General features: G+C 30.4%; 2 protein-coding genes across 2 annotated transcripts in view; both read left to right on the top strand.

Annotated features, from left to right (window-relative positions):
• Window positions 1-14,754, top strand: LOC139485073 (uncharacterized). The gene is made up of 9 exons (XM_071269190.1): window positions 1-199; window positions 3,209-3,407; window positions 3,681-3,793; window positions 4,385-4,408; window positions 7,434-7,565; window positions 8,927-9,085; window positions 11,960-12,063; window positions 12,877-13,009; window positions 13,576-14,754. Exons 1-9 carry the CDS (start codon window positions 148-150, stop codon window positions 13,701-13,703), a joined length of 1,044 nt encoding a protein of 347 aa, XP_071125291.1. The 5' UTR covers window positions 1-147; the 3' UTR covers window positions 13,704-14,754.
• Window positions 14,246-24,815, top strand: part of LOC139483999 (myb-like protein X) — a 16,535-nt gene continuing 5,965 nt past the window's right edge. The window contains exons 1-9 of the mRNA XM_071267720.1: window positions 14,246-14,279; window positions 14,615-14,952; window positions 19,865-19,891; window positions 20,374-21,003; window positions 21,539-21,565; window positions 22,285-22,308; window positions 22,868-22,984; window positions 23,408-23,755; window positions 24,265-24,651. Of these exons, the coding sequence (XP_071123821.1) occupies window positions 14,246-14,279; window positions 14,615-14,952; window positions 19,865-19,891; window positions 20,374-21,003; window positions 21,539-21,565; window positions 22,285-22,308; window positions 22,868-22,984; window positions 23,408-23,755; window positions 24,265-24,651 (1,932 nt within the window). The remainder of the gene's footprint in view (window positions 14,280-14,614; window positions 14,953-19,864; window positions 19,892-20,373; window positions 21,004-21,538; window positions 21,566-22,284; window positions 22,309-22,867; window positions 22,985-23,407; window positions 23,756-24,264; window positions 24,652-24,815) is intronic.

Genomic DNA, 24,815 nt, shown 5'->3' on the forward strand with positions numbered 1-24,815 from the left:
AAATTAAAACAATAGGATATGAATTAAACATGGCTCCAAGGAATAATAATAAATATTAACAATTCTGAATATACATTTGGATTATGTTGAAATCAAAAATAAAATGATAAAGTAAACAAATTTGGATAAACCAGCTTTAAGACAGTAATGATTTGGATCTTCGTTTTATGTGTATTCGTTTCTCGGATAACTGTAATTGGTAAGTATTGAATGCATATATACCAGTTTTAAATAATATATCAATAGGTACAAGCACAAACTAAATATCTGCACTTTGAGCTTTAAGTTATAAATTCGAGGAATTACAGTTTAGCTATATGTATCTATTTTGACACAAACTCGATAATTATAAGTTTACCTATAGCTATATTACCTATCTTGCTGTTTTGACCACACGGCAGTTGATATGAAATACAAAAGCGGTAATTGCTATATCCTCCGTTCCATAGCAAAGCAGTAATTCTTCAGAAATCTTCTGTCCTTTCTTTCGATAGTCCGTGTGTATGTTGTATCAGCAACTCATTATAAATCACTGAGTATATATGGTGTCTTGAAAAGTTTGAGAGACAGCTGAGGCTACTTATAGTTCTATGCACTGCCATTTTTTTTGTAATAATTAAATTTACATTTTGTTATGTTCCATAACAAAACTAGACCTTTATCCTTTTTGCGAACATGCCAATGTGGTAGGATTTCCCCCTCCCAATCCGCCTAGACAAACGATCATATTGCTATAAACCATTGAACAATTGTTATTTCATCACACCAATGTATATCTTCAAATATGCTTTTGATATGATTTATATGCATAAAATAACATAACATTTACCATATAAAAAATGCTTTACATTTATATCTTCTTAATATGTATATTTATATTAGTAGGCATTTTTCATTCGAATTAGCTTTCTACCAGTGTATCAGGTCCATGATGTATATATACTGGGGTTTGATGTTTTTAGCTACATGTAATTCGTAGTTTTGGAGTTACTGTAGAGCTTTTCACATTGAATACGTCTCTGTCATTTTTTGAGATGTATACATTCCTAGTTTAACCCTTGTAAGATTAAAGATGTCCATGAATAAGAACTAAATAATACTGTCTAAAACGTGACAAGAGACAAGCTAAAATAATATTTTTGTGGGTGCCATTATGTTACTTATGCTATATATACAGTTATGGGATCGAAAGTCAACATAGTCTTTCATTTACCTCACCCTTATCCTTTTATGAATTACGAATTGATCTGTTCCCATTATAAATCACAAATGAGGATTACATTAAAGTCGAATTCACTTTCGCAACAAGAAATGAACACAACAATAGTTCCATCTAAATATAGAAAAAAGAAGATGCAGAGACCAAGTGACATGAAACAAATTTGAGCAGTAAACAATGATAAAAACACATACCGTGTAGCAGGCCATAAAAGGGCTCTGAAAAGACAAATATAAAACAATCAAAACGAGAGAAATGGCCTGATAATTGTACAAAACAGTAAATGAAAACCCAATATGTTATACAGCAACACAAGACAATCACAGAATTAAAGACTCCAGTCTTTGAACAGAATATGTCAGAGTTAAACGTATTTGCTTGAGCCCAACCTTATAATCAGTCTATTTTACCACTAAATAGGATATTTATAGATAAATGCATGCCCTTTTCCATATCCAACCAGTAATTGGTCCGATATTTTTATGTCTGTCATAGATGATAAGACTGTGAGCAGCCATATTTTATAAATAAAACAAGTGATAGAATAGATAGTAAGATTATTAAACATACATTGTAGCAGGTGAGGAAAAATATATCACACATTTCGCACTGTACTGTAAAAGGAATATAACAACTTGCACATACGACCGTCCTCTTTTTATATCTTAGGACTTTTATACTTACACAACTGTCAATAAATTATTTCTCAGTTATATCCTATACGCATGTTGTATTACGGTAACTGATTTCCTGACTGTTTTTTCTTTATGTTTTAATTCTATAATAACTTTACCAATGACCTTGGGAATAAAAGTTAACAACGAAAGTCTTAAATGGGATATCAAAATACTCTTAATTTTCCTGTGTAAAATGATGACACTAGATAGTATCCTCCAACTGTACATGCTAAAGTATATATGTTGTGTCCTTTACTTTGTTATGGTCTCTCAACTGTGTATTTGCTGTTGCGTTCTGTTAATTGGTCATTGAAGTATGATCTGACGTTTAAACTACGCTGATATCAGGTGTATTTTTCAAAACAGTCGATTTCTTGTCGTATTTCTCATAAATATTAAAGCAATATACAAAAGATATATGTCAAATTTCTAAATACCCATCCATTTAATAATATCATTATATATCATGTATAATCATATCGATGTGATATAGTTTATGTACAATTAAAATAAACAGATGCCAATGTTATGTTATGAATGATGGTCTTGAGTACGGAACACAGAGAAGAAGATGGAAATCTATAATAGTTATATATAATTATACACTTTCACCATTGTTCATTCATCAGAAGTTGTATGATTCCTTAAAAACCAATTAAAACTCCTTCAAAAGTTTTTAAATTGACTCAATATAACCTATACAAATGTATGATAGATAAGGTCATAATCACCGTTTTACCGAATAAGATTAACAAGGGAAATTAAACAGATGAAATGGAAAGGTAATACAATTAGTTATCTGTGTAGTGTCTTTAAGGCTGATATTTGGTTATTTGTTTTCTCTTTTGGTAAAAGTATTGTCAACCCGTGTTCAATTGTCTCATTGGTATCTTTCTACCTTTAGATATACACAAATTTGTAATCATTATCATGCAATAATGTCATAATAAAACTATCTAATTGAAAGCTAATATATATAAAGGACAATATGCATATCAAAGTTAATTTAAGCTATGACTGATGAAGAATATTGAAGATGAAGTCCTTTTTTTATCATTTTTATCATTGTATTGCTATCTCATTGACGTAAACCTGACGATTTTGATTGGTCAGTGGTGACCTCCTGAAACTCCGCATTAAAAAGTGATCAAATACGCTCTTTCTTTGAAGGTAATAAACTATCAACCATTCCCCTACCCATACACTCCAACTTTTTGTATTGACGCATATCATAGTTTAATCTTTCCCGAATGTTTCAAATAAATACATTGTAATAAATTGAGCATTAGTTTATGACCATGTTTACTTGCAGAGCCAGCATGTTCTAACCCATTACCGTTTGCTGGATCATCAACGTGGAGAACAAGTAGCCGAGGAACATGGACAATTAATGCAGGTCAGACACAAATACAAAATTTTGAAGTAACCACAAGTAGTGCTACTGGACCTGTAAAATACACAATGGATTGTGAGGATGATACGACAGATACGGATGGATACACTTTACTTAAGTGAGTATATTAATTATTTAATAGTTATGAAACGTGTTGTTACACTTACATCCTTTATTAGTCTGAGTATATATGTGTTTTACTCATTAAAGTTCATTATTTATAGATGATAAGATGTACAGAATCTATAATTGATACACTTCATGAGTTCTAAAACTTGATTAAAACTCATTTAAAGGTAATAAAATTGACCCATTATGTCTCATACACAAATTAATGGTTGTAATGGTTTGGAAGTAATATCATATTGTTCTTTGTTTTGTATTTTGTTAGATCTTCTACGACAGTCAATTTATTTGGCGGACCAAAAAATATCTATGTATGTGTGAAATTTGAGCAGAAAGACGCATCGTCAACAGATTCCTACTTGTATTACTTTGGATCAAGTATGTTTTTTGTTTACATGTAGCTTTTGTAGTTAAATGTTTTGCTAAATACGGATGAAAATAACGAGATTATAACTTGTATCAGTCATTTTTGTTGTTGTGAATTCCTTTTTTCAATACTGCTGATGTAAAATGAATGCAAAAGATATTTTTGTATCAAGCAAAGGAGGTATTGATCCCAGACGAATAATCAGTGTTGCCTTTAAACAGTCATTGTAAATGTTATATATCTTTAACACTAAAGTGGTCTTTAAATTAAGGCATATTGTATCAATTCATACAAAACAGCCATGAAAATTGAAAAATATGGTTTCAAATGCAGTAGTTTAAATAGTTATTATTGCAGGCATTTTCTTTGATTTAATTTTGTTACATAAAGCAAGTTGGTCCATCAATCAGTTTTATTTAACTCATCTGTCATTAAATGTAATTAAGGATCATTCTTCGTTTCAGCATTTTTCATAAACATTTTTTTTATTTCAATTTAACTTCGTCTTATATTTCTCATTGCATCTCCCTTCTTTATTCTATTTAACTTTTCCTCAATATCAACTGATGGACAATACATTATTGAATAATTTTTCGTCTTAGGTCTGACAACTGATTACATTGCAGGTAAACTACAGCTAAAAGTTCTTGATGTAATAATAATGTGCAGCACTACTTATCTTTAATTTTCAACCTTAATTTTGCATGTGCAATATTTGTTTTAATAGTGATTTTTTTCTACTTCTTCGATTTTATATTAATTTATTATAAGCAATACGCTTACTTCTTATAAAAACTCACTAGCCTTATTAATACCAGCCAAACGGACTGTATCTCTCCTATTATGATATAATTTGAACATACAATGTCGAAAAAAACAAAAACGAGAAACACTTATGAACCAAATCAGCAAGAAGAAATGTATAAGCAGGATAACATCTTATTTCGGGCACTATTGCTTTCTCTTTCATTTAATCAAATTTAAAGCATTCATGGCATTTGTTTCTTAGTTTCTTAAGTTTAAATAAAGTAAAAACCATTTCATTTCAATGCACTACCTTCAGTTGTCATATTCTGATGAAAATCAGCTGACCTCTTATACATGTATTATAAAAGAACGTACAAAAGTCCAACTTTAAAAATACAGAAACATATACTCAAGATCTTAGAAACAGACAAAATACACCCATGCATCTTTTTTATTATTCAACATCATCCGCTTTCAGTTCATACCAGAATGAATTCAAATGTTCTAAAATATTTTGAAAGTTACACCTATTTGTATGAACTATTCTTTTTATATATTTACTACTAGTTTAGTGTTGCGTTCATTGCGATGAACTAGTATGTATTATTATTTAACGGAAAAACTGACGCCCGCCTTAGGGTTCTTGCTGCGTGAACGTTGGAGGCATTAAACTGTGTTCTGCTCTAAAGTCAAGTTGTTGTCAGATTGTCAAATTTCACGTTTCCATTTCTATTTTACTTTTAAGAAAGATCTGAATAAGTGGTGTAAAAAAGTAAAATCACAAAAAAACTAAACTACGAGGAAAATTTAAAACGAAAATTACATAATCAAATGGCAAAATCAAAAGTCTAAACGTATTAAACGAACAGACATCAACTGTCATATTGCTAAAGTGTTACACCTTTACTCTTTGTAACTTTGAGTTCCACCTTTTATTTGATCAACCACAAGACGAATTATGAATTTTGCAGCAAAAGATTTTGAACTAGATTTCCCCTGACTAAGTTTTAGATAGGAAGTATTGATAGAGACCACATGGCCTTACACGTCATTCTGTGTTCAAAAGATTTTATTCTCAAAAGTTTTCTTGTTTATGAACAAAAGGACTTTTTGCCAGCGACTTCGGTTCTAGACTTTGTGTATTGTATATCCAAACTCCTTTCATTCTATTATAAAACCAATTTTACTAAACGCTAACACTAACATTATAATCATTAATTTTGTACCTTAGATTTGCTTTTAAATTGCTTGAGTTAAAATATATGGACGACCATTTGATTTTCAGGGAAGGGGACTACGAATTTTGAAAATAGACATCAGAGACTACCGAGGCCTCTATAGAAATAACATTGCCCAAAACTTGATGCGAAATGAAATTTTCTGTATCACAATATGCAGCAAATAAGTATTTTCGTCTATAGGCATTACTAATCCTACTAGCAAACAAACTCCACAACCTTGACTGATGTTCACCGACTAAAATATAGCTATATAGATACTAACAATTTGTATTTCATGACGAAAATGTCGTTTTTCTTTTACCCATTGGAAATTTAGAAGATGATTTAAAATCCAAAGTACACAATGTGGTCCGAATGAATAGTTTATTGGTGGTCTTTTACTTCACGCATTCATATTATATTTTTTATAAGTTCAAAGATACACAATAACAAGTATTATTAAATTATAAAAATCTTTATATATACATATAAATCTTCTATCAGTCTGTTGTTACTAACTGACATGTCGTTTTCCTTTTACATACTTATGTTATTACTGAAATACATTGGTATTAGCAAAGCGAACGGCACAATTTGTCGAAACAAATATTTTACAGATTGTCGATCATTTCGATCAATGCAAACATCATTATTTTTCCAAAAAAGGACACAGATGGTTATAAGGCTAAAAATCATACTTATAAAACAATCATTCTTTCTCCTTATATGGCATTATGTTTGCAGTTCCATTTTGTTTTGCCAACTATTTGTATTTTGTATAGTTTTGAGGTTTCTATGCATGCCTGAAGAAACATTAATTGTCGTAGTATGCATTTGGTGTAGTCAAATTAATAATCAATAGTGTTGAAAGTATTGCAAATTAATATATACTTGCAATCTCTATCAATCAGATATAAACAATACCCAAAAGCAAACAATGAAGTACACATGCGTTTAATCAAAATGTGTTATCTATTGGTAGTTTTCACATTGCATTAAGACACCAGTGGACATCATTGCTTTACAATAAATATAGTTGTTGCCTCATCAACGGAACATCTTTTATAAAATTCTCTCATTTCGTCGAATATTTTAAAAACGACTGACAACTATTCTTAGCTAATTATATTGAACGAATAGTGATATATGGTTTTTAATACTAACTTTTCCCACAAAGCTTTACGGCAAAGGCGAACTGATGAAGACAGTTTTCAACATCAAAAAGCAATTATTGTTTCTTGTCAACAGTTTTCCTCCCCTCTGTTTTAGTTGGGTAAATTATGCAATGACATAAAGTAGGTAGCACCAAATGTCTACGATGATTGTTCTGTTGCATGAATGACGTCGCCAGAATTTCATTGTTACATCGAATCGGTTAGATATGCTGCTGCATTGGCATGTGAGATAGCCATTCATATCGTCCGGTAGCTATTTTTATAAACAGCGATAAACAGTAATTTATGGCTAAATTGTATATTCAGTACGTACTTAATGCTTTATTTTTTTGTCAAAGAAAGATATTAAAAGTCTAACGGAACGTTGCATACATAATTTGATTTAGCGCCAGTAATGACATATGCACATACATTTAAAGTAAAATTCTGATTCAACTGTAAAGAAGTTTTATGCATTTGTACACCATATAGTGAGGGTAAAACACTATAATGATAATGTATATTTTCAGGTTCTACGACATTAGCTGCTGGTACATATGAAAGGATTATTTTGTTGCCAACATCATCTACATTTAATTTTGACAGCCTTTGTGCAGATAAATCAACAGCAGCCGAAAGGACACATGTTGCGATAAAAGATGGTATTTGTCTTCAATCATTAACGAATTGAAATGGAAAAAAATACCGTTAGATTACAATTTTTGACATTTAAAAAAATAATATTGTCAAAAATGAGAATAATTTTACCAAAGCTTTGAACTCTCCATCAATTGTGCACTTAATATATATAACATGAATTGCAAGAGAGGCATACAATTGTTCAAACATTCCTGAAGGTACTACATTCGTTTCCAGTACTACGTTACTGGCTCAATTTAAATGACTAATTTTAAAACAAAAGAGGTCACAAAAGTTCATGGTTTATTGAAGATAAGTCCATACTACCTAATCAAGTAATATGCTCAATTTTATCAAACAACTGCACGAAGGCTAACAACTGTCATATTCCTTACTTGGGACGGGAATTTTAAGAAGAAAATGATGGCAAAAGACGTACTTTTTCCCTATTTCGACCAATATGAAGATTTGAATAACTTTGGTAACTCTCCATCCAGGTCACAATATATACAAAGTTAATAATAAGAGGTCAAAGTACGGTCTTCAACACAGATCATTGGCTCATACCACGACGGATGCCGGATGTGGAGCAGGATTTGCTTACCCTTCATGAGCACCTGAGATCACCCCTAGTTTTTGGCGGCGTTCGTGTTGCTTATTCTTTAGATTTCTATGTTGTGCCATGTGTACTTTTGTTTGTCTGTTTGTCTCTTTCATTTTAAGCCATAGCGTTGTCAGTTTATTTTCGATTTATGAGTCCTTCTGGTATTTTTCGTCCCTCTTTTAGGACATATGCGTACAAAATTTCAGTTAAAATATAAAAATGTTTGAAATGAACATTATAGTAAAAAAAAACTTAAAATAAAAAAAAAAGTATTTAAAGTTGTTTATGTATAGAAATTAACCACATGGTATAAACAAAACTTTTGTTATTTCATTCAGTTATTCATTTCACAAAGTAAAGTTTTATAAAACAAAAAAACTTAACGTTGCGAAATCCAAAATAATATTGATTTTTAAAATATACTTTTAATCTTATATACACAAAAAGTCCTTATATGGCTACTTTAATTACAGATCATATTCTTAATTATGTGAAATATTTTATTAGAATACTAGACCGGGTCAAACGAAGAAAGCAATAAAATTGAGCTCATTTACATCATTAAGAATAATATATACAAAATTCAGATGTAAGTGAAGAACAATAAGTCTTGTGCAAGAGAAGAAGAATTGTATTTTCAATATTAAAGACGAAACATTATGCTTACATCACTCACCTGTTCCTTCCATACACTTCAACAAGATACTGATAATTTAAGGTATATATGACATATCAGCTGTGATGTCAGTTTTATTTATGATTGGTTCTGTTGTGTTTCAGGAACTGAAGACAGTGCAGCGATAACATGTCCGACGTCAATACATGGGACATTTTCGTACAGTGATACAACTTGCACAAGTACTTTTCTAGACGTGTGTTCCACCCTTACACAGTTTTACTTCAATTATACTGTTTGTGCCGATGAACAAATATTTTCTGGTAATTTTAAACTATAATTTTGTTATAAGTTTCTACTAAAGGTTTATATAGACAAGCACTTTCGATGTAAAAATTGTAGTGTTATTTTTTCTGACACTGAATGAATACAGCTACTGGTAGAATGCCAGCCCCTAAGGTTATAATCAGCTCATTGGACATCGCTTTTGTACTGATATGACTTTTGGAATACCAGTTTTGGAATCGATGTTGGTAAATTTAAACAATTTTCAAACACTAGAGTTATAAGGTTCAAAATATTATTTTGAATATAATAGCTTTTTCTGTCCCTTTTTTTAATATAACGTTACCGGCAATGAAGCAAGCATACATCACAACCTTCCAAATATTTACCTTTTGGCTCTAGTTTTCGTATAATGGAACTATTTATTGGGCTACAACAACCTTGCGACAAACAAGAAACAAAAGGAATTTCTTCTCAAAAAACGTTTTGCTAAATACATGAACAAATTAAGTATAAAACAACTCCAGTAGTCTAATTAGTTAAACTTTTTTCTGGTCTTCTTGAAATGTGTTTTCTGTTTCGAGTTAAAAAAGAACAATGTTATTTCACATTAGAATATCTGTCACTTGTTGAAATGGCATATGACTTAATCAAGATACAAAAATAAAGTCTTCATATTTAAAGTCGCTCCTTAATTTAGATTGGTAAAATTATTGTTGCTCTTACCAAAACATATTTTTTTCTGAAACCTATTTACAAAAGACATGTATTCACTTTATAATGTGATTGGTAATACATGTATGACGTTTAATTAGATCGATAGTGCAAAAGTAAATAATTTGAAAAGGAGCATTTGTTGTCGAACTCAAATTCACCGACTTGACTCAAAGTAGCCTAATTAGTTTTCAACATACTAAAACTTGTAATCAAATTACAAAAAGTCTAAAAGAATCAATTATCCATGCATGAATAAAGTAAAAATTAGATATTTGTTAATCATCAGTTAACCTTGATAAAAACTGTTTGTTGCCATTCTTTTTAATTTAGTAGCTAAGCATGCACATGTGCAGTACATGTGTAATCCGTCTCCAAGAAATGGGTTCAATTGAGATTGAATTAATGGGTCAATCAATTCAATAATACATATACATTAGTGTTGCTTTTAAGCTAAATTTGACAAAGTATACTAGAATCGTATTTTTATGTTTTGTCTAAATCATAGCAAAAGCTCATATATTAACATGACTGAAAGGTGTTAGCTGTGATTGAGAGGACCAATCAAAATAAAATTGATATTTATGATAATGTACTTTTAGTTGAAATAAAAGAAAAGTTTGAATCAAAAGTTTTTGAAAACACCTTACTGACTGATTCAGATTTTGAAATTTTTCAGTTAAATAAAACACATAATAAACAGCTGGATACTATTTTCAGATTTTTTAAAACATTCGTCTGGTGTAATATGATATCAGTGTACTTTTAAATTTTGGATCGTTAGACTTTCACTAAGATTCAATATTTTATTGGATTATTAAATATACTATTTAAAATCTCAGGGTTAAATATAAGTATATTTTATAACGATATTGCATGTAAATGTTCGTCCATGTCTGAAAATCTATGAAATTTTATATTTGAGAGTTTTGAAGTGTTTGCTTATGATATATACAATATTCAATGGATATATAATTACATTTAAAGGGGGCATTAACTGCCAATTTTATTTCATGATAGTTGACCCAAACTCTGTAATTAGACTTACAAAATACTAAAACATTTAACAGAATTACAAAAGTTCAATAGGAAACAATATATAAGTCATGCAATCGTTATAAATTATCAGTATTTCGTGCGGACTTTCGGATTTGCAGACATCTAATTAACTATTGAGATGACAGCTGAATACTTCTAATATTCCGAGATAATAATATAATTTGTAGTGAAGTATGTGTAGTTATATCATGACGATTTTCCTAAATCTGTTTCAAAATGTCAAAGATTCAATGTTTACATTTTAAAAAATCAACATGCTGATTAAACGCACAGCCAATCCTAACTTAATGTCAAATCATGTTTTCATATCATGCAACTAATGTAGAATTGCTGCCATTCAATGCAATTGCCGTTGTAAAGGCAATAGTACTAAAAGAACTTTAGTAACAGGGGTGTGATCCTTACATAAAAACCTGTCCAACAGAGGAAAGAAAACGAACAACTAAAATTACGATCCCCGTCATTAATTGGTTGGCCGATATTAAGTGTCAACCCACTAGCGATATAGACGGTCTTATTTAGGCGAAACACGGGTCTGACGTTTCAAAGTATGAGCCCGGTACCTTGATAATTTTTTCGCGGTCTTAATAAGATACCAGTATTTTCGTATGATCTTCAATTAATTCAAGATGATCATATGACCGATTGCCATTTTGACTGAGTGTGAATTCACAAAGATATGTATGAGTAACTGGAGAAGTTGTCTCTGTTGATGATTGTGGTCTCGCTAATTGGAGATCATGTGATTACCTTGGTTTTGTTTATTTTTACCTTGATTTGTCTCATATCAATCGTTTGACGAAATTCTAACAGTGGTAAACAATTAACTGTTGCTTTTCTTTTTACTGTCAAACAACACTTAGGGATGACCTTATCTTGGCGAAAGTCGGGTAAACCATTACCTTACAGCATAAACTAACATAAATAGAGAAGCAGTACGAGCACTATATAACTTTAACACGTAATAATTGAGAAGTTTTGTATAAGATTGTTGTGTAATAGACGCCAACTAAATATTATTTGCGAATGTATAAAAAAGCCGGAATATTTAGTTGTTTTGTTTTATAGCGGTTGACTATCTAACATAGGTTTAGAAGTGAATAGTATTATAGTTATTGATATACTTTTATATGTTTCAGCTGTCGGTCAGTTACTATGTGTATTTACTAGTACCAGTGGCAATAACAACTACCTCACTCTATACAATAAAGATGCATCGCCTACTTATCAGTATGCCTGTTTAGTAAGTATTAATTTACTTATTTGTCCACTAAATTTTTAAAATGCGTTGTTGATGTGAGGAATTATGTTTGCCATTGTTACTTTCTGGTACCACTAGCATTGTAGAAATTGTGAGTAACACTAAATCTTTCCATTTTTTCTATAATGTATTACCATTTTGATTGGGTTTACGGTACACAACATTTTTAATTGTAGTCCTTCCCCTTTCAACCTTTGTGTTTCATGCAGGTTTTTCCTTATTTTTCTTTTGTTTTGATGGTCCTCCTGTAAACGGATATTTCCATATTTTTCTGAATTTTGTAATCTTGCAACCTGTTGATTAGAAACGTAGACAATGTTGTCAGTACATATGTAGTCATACACCTTAAGTTTCATTCACCTAGAAATATGAACAGTGATATGGAGATTTGTAATTATGAAACAACCATCAACCAAAGAATAAATAGACAATGATGCGACAACTAATAATCAACATACAACCTTCAGCAATGTGACCATGGTGTTTTGTAGAGTTTTGTGAATATAAATAATATATAGAATATGTATTCTGCTTTTGCTCTTCCGAATGAAAGCTTTTTGTCAACATAAAATATTGTTTTACCGTACGCATGGTATTTATTTTATACGGATACATTTTAGTGTATATATCAAAATAAGTTATGAATTAGAAAATCACTGCTGGTGGTTCTGGGTGTTGTGCCGTGAAATTATTGCATTTTGATGTTATCAACTGAAATGGAGGTCGTATAAAATGTCATTCATTGAGGACCAACAAGCTTTCTCCACACACTTAAATTGTACATACTATATTTAGGTATACTCAACTTCTGATACCATAGTGTCAGCATCTATAAATCCAAAGGAGTGTTTTGATAGTACACTACAAACTCCAACATCAACTGTACATCCGGATGGAGTCACAAGAACTTTTACAAATTATGGTGATTGTAAGTATGTTATAGCATTACAAATACAGCATCAGCAGAATTTAGGCATAATGTCATATAATTCAGTATCTTTACTTTACTATTTAAGTTATTCATAGAATTATTCATATGTTCCGATGGTTTGTAATGGTAACTATGTTTTGTATCAGATATTTCATTTAGAATTTAAAAAAATATGGATGTCTTTACAAACATCTATTTTTTATGTTTTGTGCTAAAAATCAGTGTAGCTATTTAGGTCTTATCGACTTTTGGAACCATTGTATCAGCATTCAACCCAAAGGTTTGTTTTGATTATACACTGAAAACTCCTACATCACTGCACACCCACTGACTTCCTGAAGTTTTATCGGAAGGGGTTCAAGCAAGCAATAATTGCGTTCGTCGAATTATTTTTATTGATTGAAACATATTTTAGTAAACGTAAATGCGAGACGATAATAGAAAAGAGAGGCAAAAGTTACTTAAAGGATATTAAAACTCGACAGTCTTTTCTTATTAATTGTGATTTACCAGTAACGATTAACGAATTGGTATTCAATTGATTTTTATATTTCTTATTTCAGCTGTATGTTGTAAGTATAGATATTTATCAATTCAAAATGTCATTGACATTATTTCTTTCTCTTCCAACTGCGTTTTTTTTGTAACAATTGAGTGCCAGTCTTTGCAAGAATCAGTCAATTTAGATTAATTTTAAGATATAGTCGAAAAAAACCGCCTGCCTATATTAATGTTACTCCCATTTTGAGTTCAAATAGGAGGTCTGCATGTCTACTAAATTATTCGAGCAATATCTAGACAAATTTTGGTTTGAATGGTAGAAACTTATGGAGTTATCTCCCCTTAAATGTCAATTAGTATTGTATTTCCATCAAATTAAAACTTATTTATACCAGAATAACTAAAAGACAAATGCTATATTCATGTTCCGTTATACATTCTGAATTTTAATTAGTGTAAACTGGAGAGGGATTTTGTTTGCCATTTCATTCACCACTGTCTGATTCTTAGGAGATTGTTTAAACCCTTTAGGTTTTCCTAATATATCGTATTAGAAGATGAATTGGACATTATTTATAATATGAATCTGTTTAACATGCAGTCAATCATTTACCATTACCTTCTTTTATATCATTTAAATTCTTAATAGTTGCTTATATTTGTAAGTTTTCTGACATGCACACAGTACTACCTTATCATTCTTCTCAACCATCCAAACAATCTGGAGCTTAAATGGTATTAGCATTGACCAATATACGAAGCCAACGTTTCAGGCAGATTATTAATTTAGTATTTAAAAAGGTTTGAATTCAGTTTTTTTTTTTATCGGAAATCTATAATGTAACTTGCCAAATTTGAAATAATAATTTGTTAAGTAAGTTACTATTCAGTTTTACATTTCTTTGATAACATACAAGACTTAGTAATTGCGTGCATTTCATCAGTTTTAGTTAAGGTAACATCTCTTTAGAAAATGCCAAAAGCAGAAATGTTTTGTTTATGTTTTCTTTTTTCCTTCTTCATTTTTGTTGTTGCGTGTTTAATATCTTTAGTATCTTCTCATGATATTTTTTATCAATCAGTAGTATGTATTACTTTCAGATCCATCGTCGTCGCCAACATCTACCAATTTATTATGGCTGTATATATTAATAGCAATTATTATTATTCTAATAATAATTGCTATCATAATACTGATATGTTATCTGAAACGAAAGAAGAAACGAAAAGAACAGAAAAAAGCAGATGAAGAATCATTGCACCCATCTGAATCAGAAGAAGAAGAAAAAAGAAACGACGAAGAACAGAAACGGGAAGAAAAGAAACGAGAAAAACAAAAACGTGAACCAAGTCCCATTCCAGTGAAGGATGAGGACAGGAATTCCATAGACTCGGGAATTCAACAGGATAAAAAAGAAGAGGAGAAAGCCAAGAAAGTGGTAATAGTGAGTGTGACAGTAGTTCTTTCTTTTATTCTTTAGTTTATGTGTGATATGTATTTACATAGTTTGATGCTAGAATTAGACAACTAACACAATATAAAACTTTTTCTTTACACTTTCCTTAATCTTTCGATTACAACATGAGTGTGCGCTTTTCTTTAATTTTTACTGCCTTTCGTGTGATAAAAGGTATATTTATTTTTAGCTTGTATAGAAGTGTGAGTTACACAATTTACTCCCAGAAAAAATGAATACAAAAAATATTGGTAAAATAAACATTACAGTCCAACAAGTTGGGATGTGTGGTATTGTTACCTATGCCTCATGTGTTAGATTTCGAATTATATGCATGACAATATACATGTACCAAAGCAACAAGGATCAATTTTTGTTTTAATATTTTCCTTAAAGTACTTAAATCCAAATATATCTGCTGACTGTTTTTACTAGGTCTATATTACATAACATAAAGAATCATTTGATTCGATATAGTGACCTCTATTTATGACACACAAGGAATCGGAAAGTCAATACATTGACCTCTATTACATGTACATAAATACAATGAATCTTGTTATTAAATACAGAAACCTTTATTTCAATACATCCTTCAAAAGATGTTTGATCTGACGTCCATAATTAGACTATTTCCAAAGTTAGGACTTCAACATTAATAAATCAATTTTGTAATTTAATCCAGAAAATTTTATTCTCATTAAATGCAGATTTTTAACTGGAAAGGTGAAGGATATTCATCTGCAAATTGCATGTTAGATTTTACCTGAACAATTGTCAATTAAAAGTCCATAGAACGATTGAATCTTTTCTTCTTGGTTTAAATACACAATATTAGCTTCGCTATCAACGAAGTATTCAATATAAAAAAACTATTGAAATTTAAAAAGGAAAGCTTTCATAAGTGCTTCAATATTTTCTTTTAAAAGTTATAGACATGATTTAAATACAAAATTGTTAAAATCAAACACAAAGTTTATGATGTAAAACCATTAGACTTATTCAATAATGTCGGATAATAGTAAAACAGATTACCAAGGTGACTTTCATCACAATAGCGATTCAGAGGTATGTAAATTTACTCTATGAATATATATATGTATTACTTTTGTTAAGTGTAATTGATTATATAAAACGGGAATATTATGATTCTTAGCTTTTTTGTTGATACAAGCTTTTAATCTTAAATCATTTTTAATTTAAATAGTTTGGAATTTGTAAACAGATTTTTATATAATTTCTTCTGTCTTACAAAAGTACGTTAACAAACATGCATTAATTTCATTATAAAGCATTTTGTTAAATTTCTACTTAGTGTCAATCGGAAGTATCAAAATAAGTCCATAAACACAAATAAGAAAATTGTCAAAAAGGTAAAAAGTATCTTAATATTTTTCATTTTCGATATCAGTTTCACACATTGCACACGTGTACAACACTGACGATATAAAAATAAGTTGTTGTTATTTCGAATACAGCAAAATCCAAAACAAATATATATTTTTAAAATGCAGCATATACATTCCATTATCTACTTTCAATCATTTACAGACTATTCCAACGATTTTTTTTTTTTATTAAAGTACATCTTAGCATTAGAAAAGCCATGTCGTATGTGTACCTATCCGGCATGCTCTTGAAATATATACATGATATATGCGTGATAAGTCTACAAATTGGACCTTTCTTCATTTCTTGTTAATAGCAATTAGAGGAACTGCTATTCATATGTAATACTATCGTATCTGACTATTGAATTAATACACTTTAAAATGAAAGGCGATCAATCATCAAAATTATCTGACAAAGATAGGGCTAAGGGATGACCTGCAATTAAATGGCTTTGGTCTCAAAATTTCAAATCTTATCCAGTTGTCTTACATTTAGTCATTTGGACAATTGCATAGACTGGCGCCACACACATAGGAACACAGCCCCATGACAACATTGCATAACAACATATCACAAGAAGACTCATTGCAAATCAATTAAATATTGTTTGCAATTCAGTTTCCTTTTAAATTGTCATTTAATATTCAATACATTCACATCTAAATAGATAGGTTGTCCTTCATGAATTACATTATCATTGTTGAAAAAGCAAATAGAGACCCTGAATTTAAATTTCAAAATTCACTGTTGTTTAAAGAACGATAAATTTATTGAAACAAGTTTCATTAGTAAATTTGTTCTCTGCTTAAATTTGATAAAGAATTGAAATGGTAAGAGAACATAATCTATATGAATAAATTTCATCTATTGACCATTTTACTAAAAGGAGATAAGTTTTTATTTTGTGTATTAATGTTTCACTACAAGATATATGGGAAACTTTATGAATCGGGAAAGTGGGGTAAGAAAATTTGTTTTAAAATAATATTTTATGTATTTTTGTTATTTTCAAACTTGAACATATTGACCTGAAGCTCAATGTTAACAGTTCTGGTATTATGTATCAATATGCATAATTCAACAAGAGATGACCACTAAACTCTCCAGTATATAACAAAATGTGGTATGAGTGTCAATGAGAAAACTCTTCACCAAGTCGCACTTTGCAAAAGAATGACAATATAGGTAAAAGTAGGGTCTTCAAGACGGAATCTTTGCTCACACCGAAAAGCAAGTTTATGTTCAAATTATACAAGTTAAGTCCCCGTATAGAATATTGTATTGCCTAATGATAAAAAGTGACTCTTATTATCCGAATTCAACTTTCTAAAACGAGCTGAAGTTTTATTTGAAACAAGCTACGTGAGTGCAATTTCCAAAGTATTCAATGGAAAAACAATCGTTATACAAAGAAGTATTGTAAATTTGTCTACCTGTAAAACAAAAGAGAAAAGGTTAATGACTAAACTCTATTTCTGTCTTACCAGTCATACATCCCTTACTGACGTCTTGATTTTTAACTCTTGTGAAGCAAATGTTTTTCAGATCTTTCTGAAAATTGAAAAAAGGAGAGTTTATGAAAATGAATTTTAGACATTGACAATGTTATTGAATAACCCACATTTTTACATGTAAGACAAAAGAGAAAAGGTTAATGACTAAACACTATTTCTGTCTTACCAGCCATACATCCCTTACTGACGTCTTGATTTTTAACTCTTGTGAAGCAAATGATTTCAGATCTTTCTAAAAATTGAAAAAGGAGAATCTATGAAAATGAATTTCAGACATTAACAATGTTATTTAATAACCCACATTTTATGGAGTGTTTGCATCTAATATATCCAAGATGATGGATACTCTTGAATTTAAAATATCTGGTTCATATCTTATTGTTTTCATCGTTATTAACATAGATTCCCAACTTCAAAGTACACTCTGTAGCAAGTGTGTTGATTTCAACATTCCAATTGTAAACTACTTATTTCTTAACAGTAAAATATCCTCTACCTTATCATATGGTGAAACGCACTTGAATGTAACAACTATACATCAATTCCCTTTGCGTTCCAAAATGCGTTTGGCACAAAATCGGTCACAAGTGCGGAAATGAGGAAATACGACATGTATCGATACTATATAAATTTTGCGGTCACAACAAATTGACAAATACGATGTGTCTCAACTCATACCGACTTATGCCGATTGCTGCAGGAATATCGTTAGATGCTCAACTAACCTCTCTTCTTTAAGATTTATAAGATTCCCTTTTTTCCACCTTGATAAGCAAAACAAATGAAAGATAACAGGAAAAGCAAAAAGTCATGGATAGAGCTAGCTATCTATTTCTCCAAAAACATCACATGGCTATTCTAAGAGGACTTTATTTACAAAAATATTGCATTAGTTTTACCAATCTGGATGTTTTTGAAAACTTGTCAAAGATACCAGGCTCATTATTTTTTTTCTAATATTTCTTTCTCAATAATCTGGTTTTGGTACAATTCATCTTGTCAATCAAGCAGATCAATGATAAGCTATGCATTGTATTCTCTCTCTTTTGATGCATAAAAGAAGAATTTTAAAAATGACATTAAAAAAAGAACACTTGCATGTTCCCCTTACCTTTCTTTTTGTGGGTCACTATTAATTTCTGATTTTCAACCTGTTTGTTTTCATAGTTGAATCCCTTTTTTAGCTTCCTTCATGAATATATTTAAAACTTTTGTATGTCACAGAGAGACAACAAATCGAACATCATAAATAAACTAAGTTCTTTTGATTTATTAAACCTTTATCCCATTTCCCCCGAATCCACATATACTCAAATGTCAGACAAAAGGAGAGTACTATGTATAGAATAACTGTACATGATCTCAAAATATAAATGGTATTTGTACAAGTCTTAGAAACAGGAAGAAAACGAGGATGGCATAGCATTTCTTCCTGTTTCGAGCCAAGTACAAATAATATTTCTATTTCGAGGCAATGTGTGGTTATTCTTTATATACTGCAACTCTTACAACTGTTCTTAATGAAATATTAAGGTAAAAACGATCATTTTTAATTTGAAGCTGACGACGTTAACTTTCGGCGCACCTGTATATTTTATTGACATATAAATAAAATTCTATGAACATGTACTGTAAACGTCATAAACAAGGCGGTGACTGTATATCCCATTTGAATATACGGTCAATAAATAAAGGCAACAGTAGTATACCGATGTTCAAAACTCATAAATCCATAGAAAAAAACAAATGACTATGTATAGAATAAGATAAGTTTTACTGTATATTCTCCCTGGATATCAGTTATAATTGTATGTAACAGGGATACTTGATGGAATGCTGTACATTAAGTAATTTGTTAAAACAGCAAGGAGTGCAATAAAGAATTTATGAATGTTAAAAACAAATGCGAGTCACAAACCAAAACCGAGAGAAATGCAATTTGACTAAGCAGATAATACAGCTGCAGTATATATCATGTTATTTTGTAGGAGGACAAAAGAGAGGAGAAAGAGGAGGTAATTATAAAGCATGTGACACATTTTGCACAGACGGGATTGTACATGTTTATAAACAACATGAGTTTAATATTGAGTTTTCCAATAGTTTATTAAAACTCTGTATAATAGATTCATTTTTTACTAAGAAGGATAAAAGTTGAATGGTATGATCCTCAATATACAATTGGCATGATTTGCATTATTAGAAAAAAAAGTTATCATTTTAATAACTTAATTATTAAAAGCGTCATTTTTATTTAATCAATTAGTTTGTCTGTTGATTTGAATGGGAAAAGGGACCAAAGTATTTGTCAACACAAAGCCAAAGTCAATCCAAAGATTCGCATAACTGATGAATAGACAAAAAGAGCAAAGGAAAACAAAAATATTCTGTGTATGAATTTTTATGGTTGTAAAATTATTTGTAAATTATATTATTTTTAGTTTATATACTGAATATAGATAGTTTACCTTGATAGATATATATTTACAATTTTCAGGAGCAACAAAAATCAGACGAGAATAGTAATGATATGTCCCAAGAAAACGATAATTTAACTGAAGAAGCTAATATTGATAAAGAAATTCAAAATAATGAAATCATAAATAATAACACAGATGATAAGGAAAACATTGATAATGACCAAATTTTAAAACCCGTAAATGATTATATTAATAATGATAATATAGAAAACTCTGTAGGGGAAAACGATAATGGCATAGAAGAAAATAAAACTATTGACCAAGAAATAATAAAGAATGTCCAAAATGAACAAATGGAACAAAGTAAGGAAATTGAAAACGATGATGGAACTGAAACAAAAACTGACCCCAAAGATAAAACAATAGATGATAATAGTAATCCTTTACAAAATAATAGTATTGAATTTAATGAAAAGGAAGGGGATGCAAAAGATAATAATGAACCAAAAAATGATGTACACGAGGACCAAACTCCCCAAAATGAAACTAAAATTGAAATTGAGGATGACAATTCTGATAACAATGTAGCCGAAAAGCAAAATCGAAAAGTCAAAATTTATGAAAGAGTTGATTTGGATGACAACTTGGACCAGCGTAAACCAGATGATGTCACTGGTGAAAAGAACACTGAACAGATCACCCAAACAGTATTGATCACTCCTATATAGTAGACATAGAAGTTTTCCCAATTCCTATATAACAATTCTAAATAACCACTTTCTATAACAAATAAATACTCTGCTTTCACATACTACTAACTTTGACGAACTAACAATGATACATAACAATTATCTCTCTATGTATATAATTATGTATAAAATATAGTACTTTTTTTTGTATCTCAACTAATATTTCTTTCTGCTTGAACAGCATGATCTACTAGAGCTTCATATAGATGCGTTTCGACTTATGTCAAACAAAATAATAATTTACAGTTACGATATTGAAATAAATTCTACCAAAGAGAAAAATGTAAAAATCGTTAAATCAATGCTCTTAATCCTCGTTTTAATATGATTTTCAGAAACCAGTTATCGACTAGAAATGAAAAAGTCAGTTTTACACATTTTGAAATTCGTAAAATTTTATATGAATCAGATATTATGTATATGTATGATTTTAATATTTCTGTTTTCTGTTCGCTTCAACAATAACATAATAGTGTTTATTTATTTTTTTCAGATTAAAGTCAAAGAACAAGAAGATGAGGTAACATTTAATGCATTTGCTGTAAAATTACCTTTGAAAATATCTGCCAAAATATAGTGTTCCAAACATATTTAAGATCTAACATATATAAATAGATATCAATACATGTTAAACACTTCTCTCTGGTCTAGCTAGGTCAGACATGTTACTTTATATATTTATATAACTCAAAAATGATACCACAGCAAACTTTATTACGGTTAACTTGCTAATAGACCAGCATGTCAAAGATAAAGTCAACAGTAACAATGACATATACATACTGTAACTCTTAAAGTTCTTTACTGATCACTGTTCAAAAACTTGTAAATATTCATAGAAGGTTACCACTGATGTATAGGCAAGACACGAAGTACAACCATGAAATCACGTAATTGAAAAATGAAGAAGAAGAAATAGAATTATAACCAAATCTTTAGTTTGTTCTAGCTTCGGCGTCTTTCGTTTTATTCCTTGTCGTTTTATTTTTTGCAGAACTTATTTCAAATGTAGTTTGAAAGGACTGTCCAATAGTAGAAGGATGACTGTTGACCTACAGAAAGTGCTATAATTATTAACGCTTATTATAGGGTGTTCTACTGTTAATCTCTGTATGCATTAGATTATTACTTTTGATGCTTATTCTATTTATGCTCTTAACGGTTAAACTCCAGTTTAATTGATTGTTCCGCTATTGCATATTGTTATTTACCTGATGAATTCATTTGTTTATTTTTTAGCAAAAGGAAGATGTTGACGATGAGGTATCTATTAATAAACAATATGTTTTTATTCCAAGCAAGATAAATTAACAGTTAAAAATGATAAATCATTTGATACTATTATTAATTTAATTTTGTTTGTGGTCTTCTTGTGAATGGTGTGTTATTATTGCCAACAGAAAAATATAAAAACTTTTTCCACCACAGACCACAGAACGAGAATGTAAACAAATATAACAACCAGGTTAAAGTTCAGATATATAGATAATGATGTTATTATGTATACCTGTCACGTGCCTACAGTTGATAGCATGAACAGTATCATTCTGCAAACAATTATTGTAAAATATACCGGTATAACTTTTAAAAACCCGATAAGCAACGCTCATTTTGACAATATATTTACTTAATGTAATTGCACCATAAAGGGTTAAAAAGTTTTATTTACAATTGACTGTGAGTAAACATTGAATCCTAAGTATTTCAATACAACATTGGTGTGGTTATCTCTTTGTTATTGATTATTAAGCCAAAAACTACCATATTCCCGATACCAAAAAATCCTTTCTAAACTGATAGCTTATCTGAAATGACTTTGCAGGCTGAAAACTCTGGATCAGAAGGAACTGCATCGTCGAGTCGTGTTACTACTCCCGATCCAGAGGAAATCGAAAGAAATATTCGTAAAATAGGGATGAAAAAGTCTACAGACTTCAAGGTAGGTAACTACGCGGTTTAAAAGTGAAATTCAAATTATGTTTCTTGCTACTATTGCTCGTAATGCAACCTATTATGAGATCAGGTTTTAAGACGTTTTGATATGTTTTTCATTTCTTTTCTTTTTTTTCAAATGGACCTTAGGAGCAGTATTAAATATATGAAATCTAACAAGTAACAAACAAACAAAAAACGAAAGCGAATCACGCTGAACTCCTCACCAAATATCGGTAAATAACCAAGGTACATAATATATGAAACATAATGATATGGACACATACAACAGTTAATAAGATTGTGTCTATAAAGCATGTCCTAGTTACGTTTTATGTTATCATGTAATGTCATTATAATAACTCATATTTATATATATATATATATTTGACAATTATATACATATTTGACGATTATATACATATTTTAGCCTCAAGGCGACTTGAGCAAGGTTCTCGTAACACGGAAAATGGAAGAACAGAAACGAAAGGAAAAAGACCACGGAAAATGGACAAAGATGAAAAATATATTTCGTGTTAAAGCAAAGAAAATTAAAGTTGCTAGCTATCAAAATAATGACAACAAAGATAACAAAAGAGAAGACGGGCGGAATTCTGACTCTGACGACGAAAGGCTTCACCGAGAAAAGACTATTGCTCCGTTCATGAAGGAATACCATTATAAAAAACAGATGGATCACGTATTGGATGAACAACATGTGCGTGAAGGTAAACCTGATTTCAAAGACAGAATTAAAGATTCAGATGATGACGATGAGGTAAGGTATACAAGTACACACATTTATCAAATTAGTTATATTAATGTACCTTTTATGTCTTATGCATTTCATTCAACTATCACATATAACGAGTGTGACCTACCGAATAAGACTATTTACCGGATTTGAAATAACATAAGCAACACGACGGGTGCCACATGTGGAGAAGGATTTGCTTACTCTTCCGGAGCACCTGAGATCAACCCCAGTTTTTAGTGGGGCTCGTCTTGCTTAGTCTTTAGTTTTCTATGTTATTTCTTCTGTGCTATTATTTGTTTGTTTGTGTTTTTTTTTAGCCATGGCGTTGTCAGTTTATTTTTAATCTATAACAGTCCCTCTGGTATCTTTCGTCCCTCTTTTATAACTTGTGTATATTAAAATCCAGTCTGGATGCATATGAAACTCACGCATATGTTTGAAATACGTGTATTTAGGCATAAAATTGTAATTTTATGAAGTATTTTTAAATTTATTTGTTTTCTGTCCTGATCATAAGTCTTAACTTCCAGGAATTTGGTGGCATTATCGATGATGAAAAGAAACGTAGAGAACATGAAAAAATCGAACAAACTCGAATAGAACAACTGAATGAAAAGAACAAACATGAAGGAAAGAAACCTTTACAGTCTTCCAAAAACGCGGGGGAGAAAAGGCATACTAAAGGGTCAGAACATATGAGAAAGAAACAAATAAATGGGGATCAAGGCAAAGAAATGGATGAACTTGAAAGAGCAAAACGTAAACAGAGAACTGAGGACCAGGGAAAAGATAGTGGTGTCGATAGTCCGGACTTTAAAAAGGAAACAAGTTTTATTGAAAACAACGAAGAAATGGAGGCTGTTGAAATGACAGAACCACCGCCAGGTTATATCAGAGACAGCACAGGCCAAATTATTGTAAGTAAACATATTCAAAAATGAATTCTGGTTTTATTGACCAAGTAATTTCCATTTTCAACCAAAGTGTTGTAAATAAACTCATGACATTATACAATTATGGCCCATTGAAGAGGTGAATATCCAAAATTGTCAACTCGAGAAGGTTATTTCATTGAGGGCGC

Source organism: Mytilus edulis, chromosome 8, assembly GCF_963676685.1.
Source record: "Mytilus edulis chromosome 8, xbMytEdul2.2, whole genome shotgun sequence".
Classification (NCBI taxonomy): domain Eukaryota; kingdom Metazoa; phylum Mollusca; class Bivalvia; order Mytilida; family Mytilidae; genus Mytilus; species Mytilus edulis.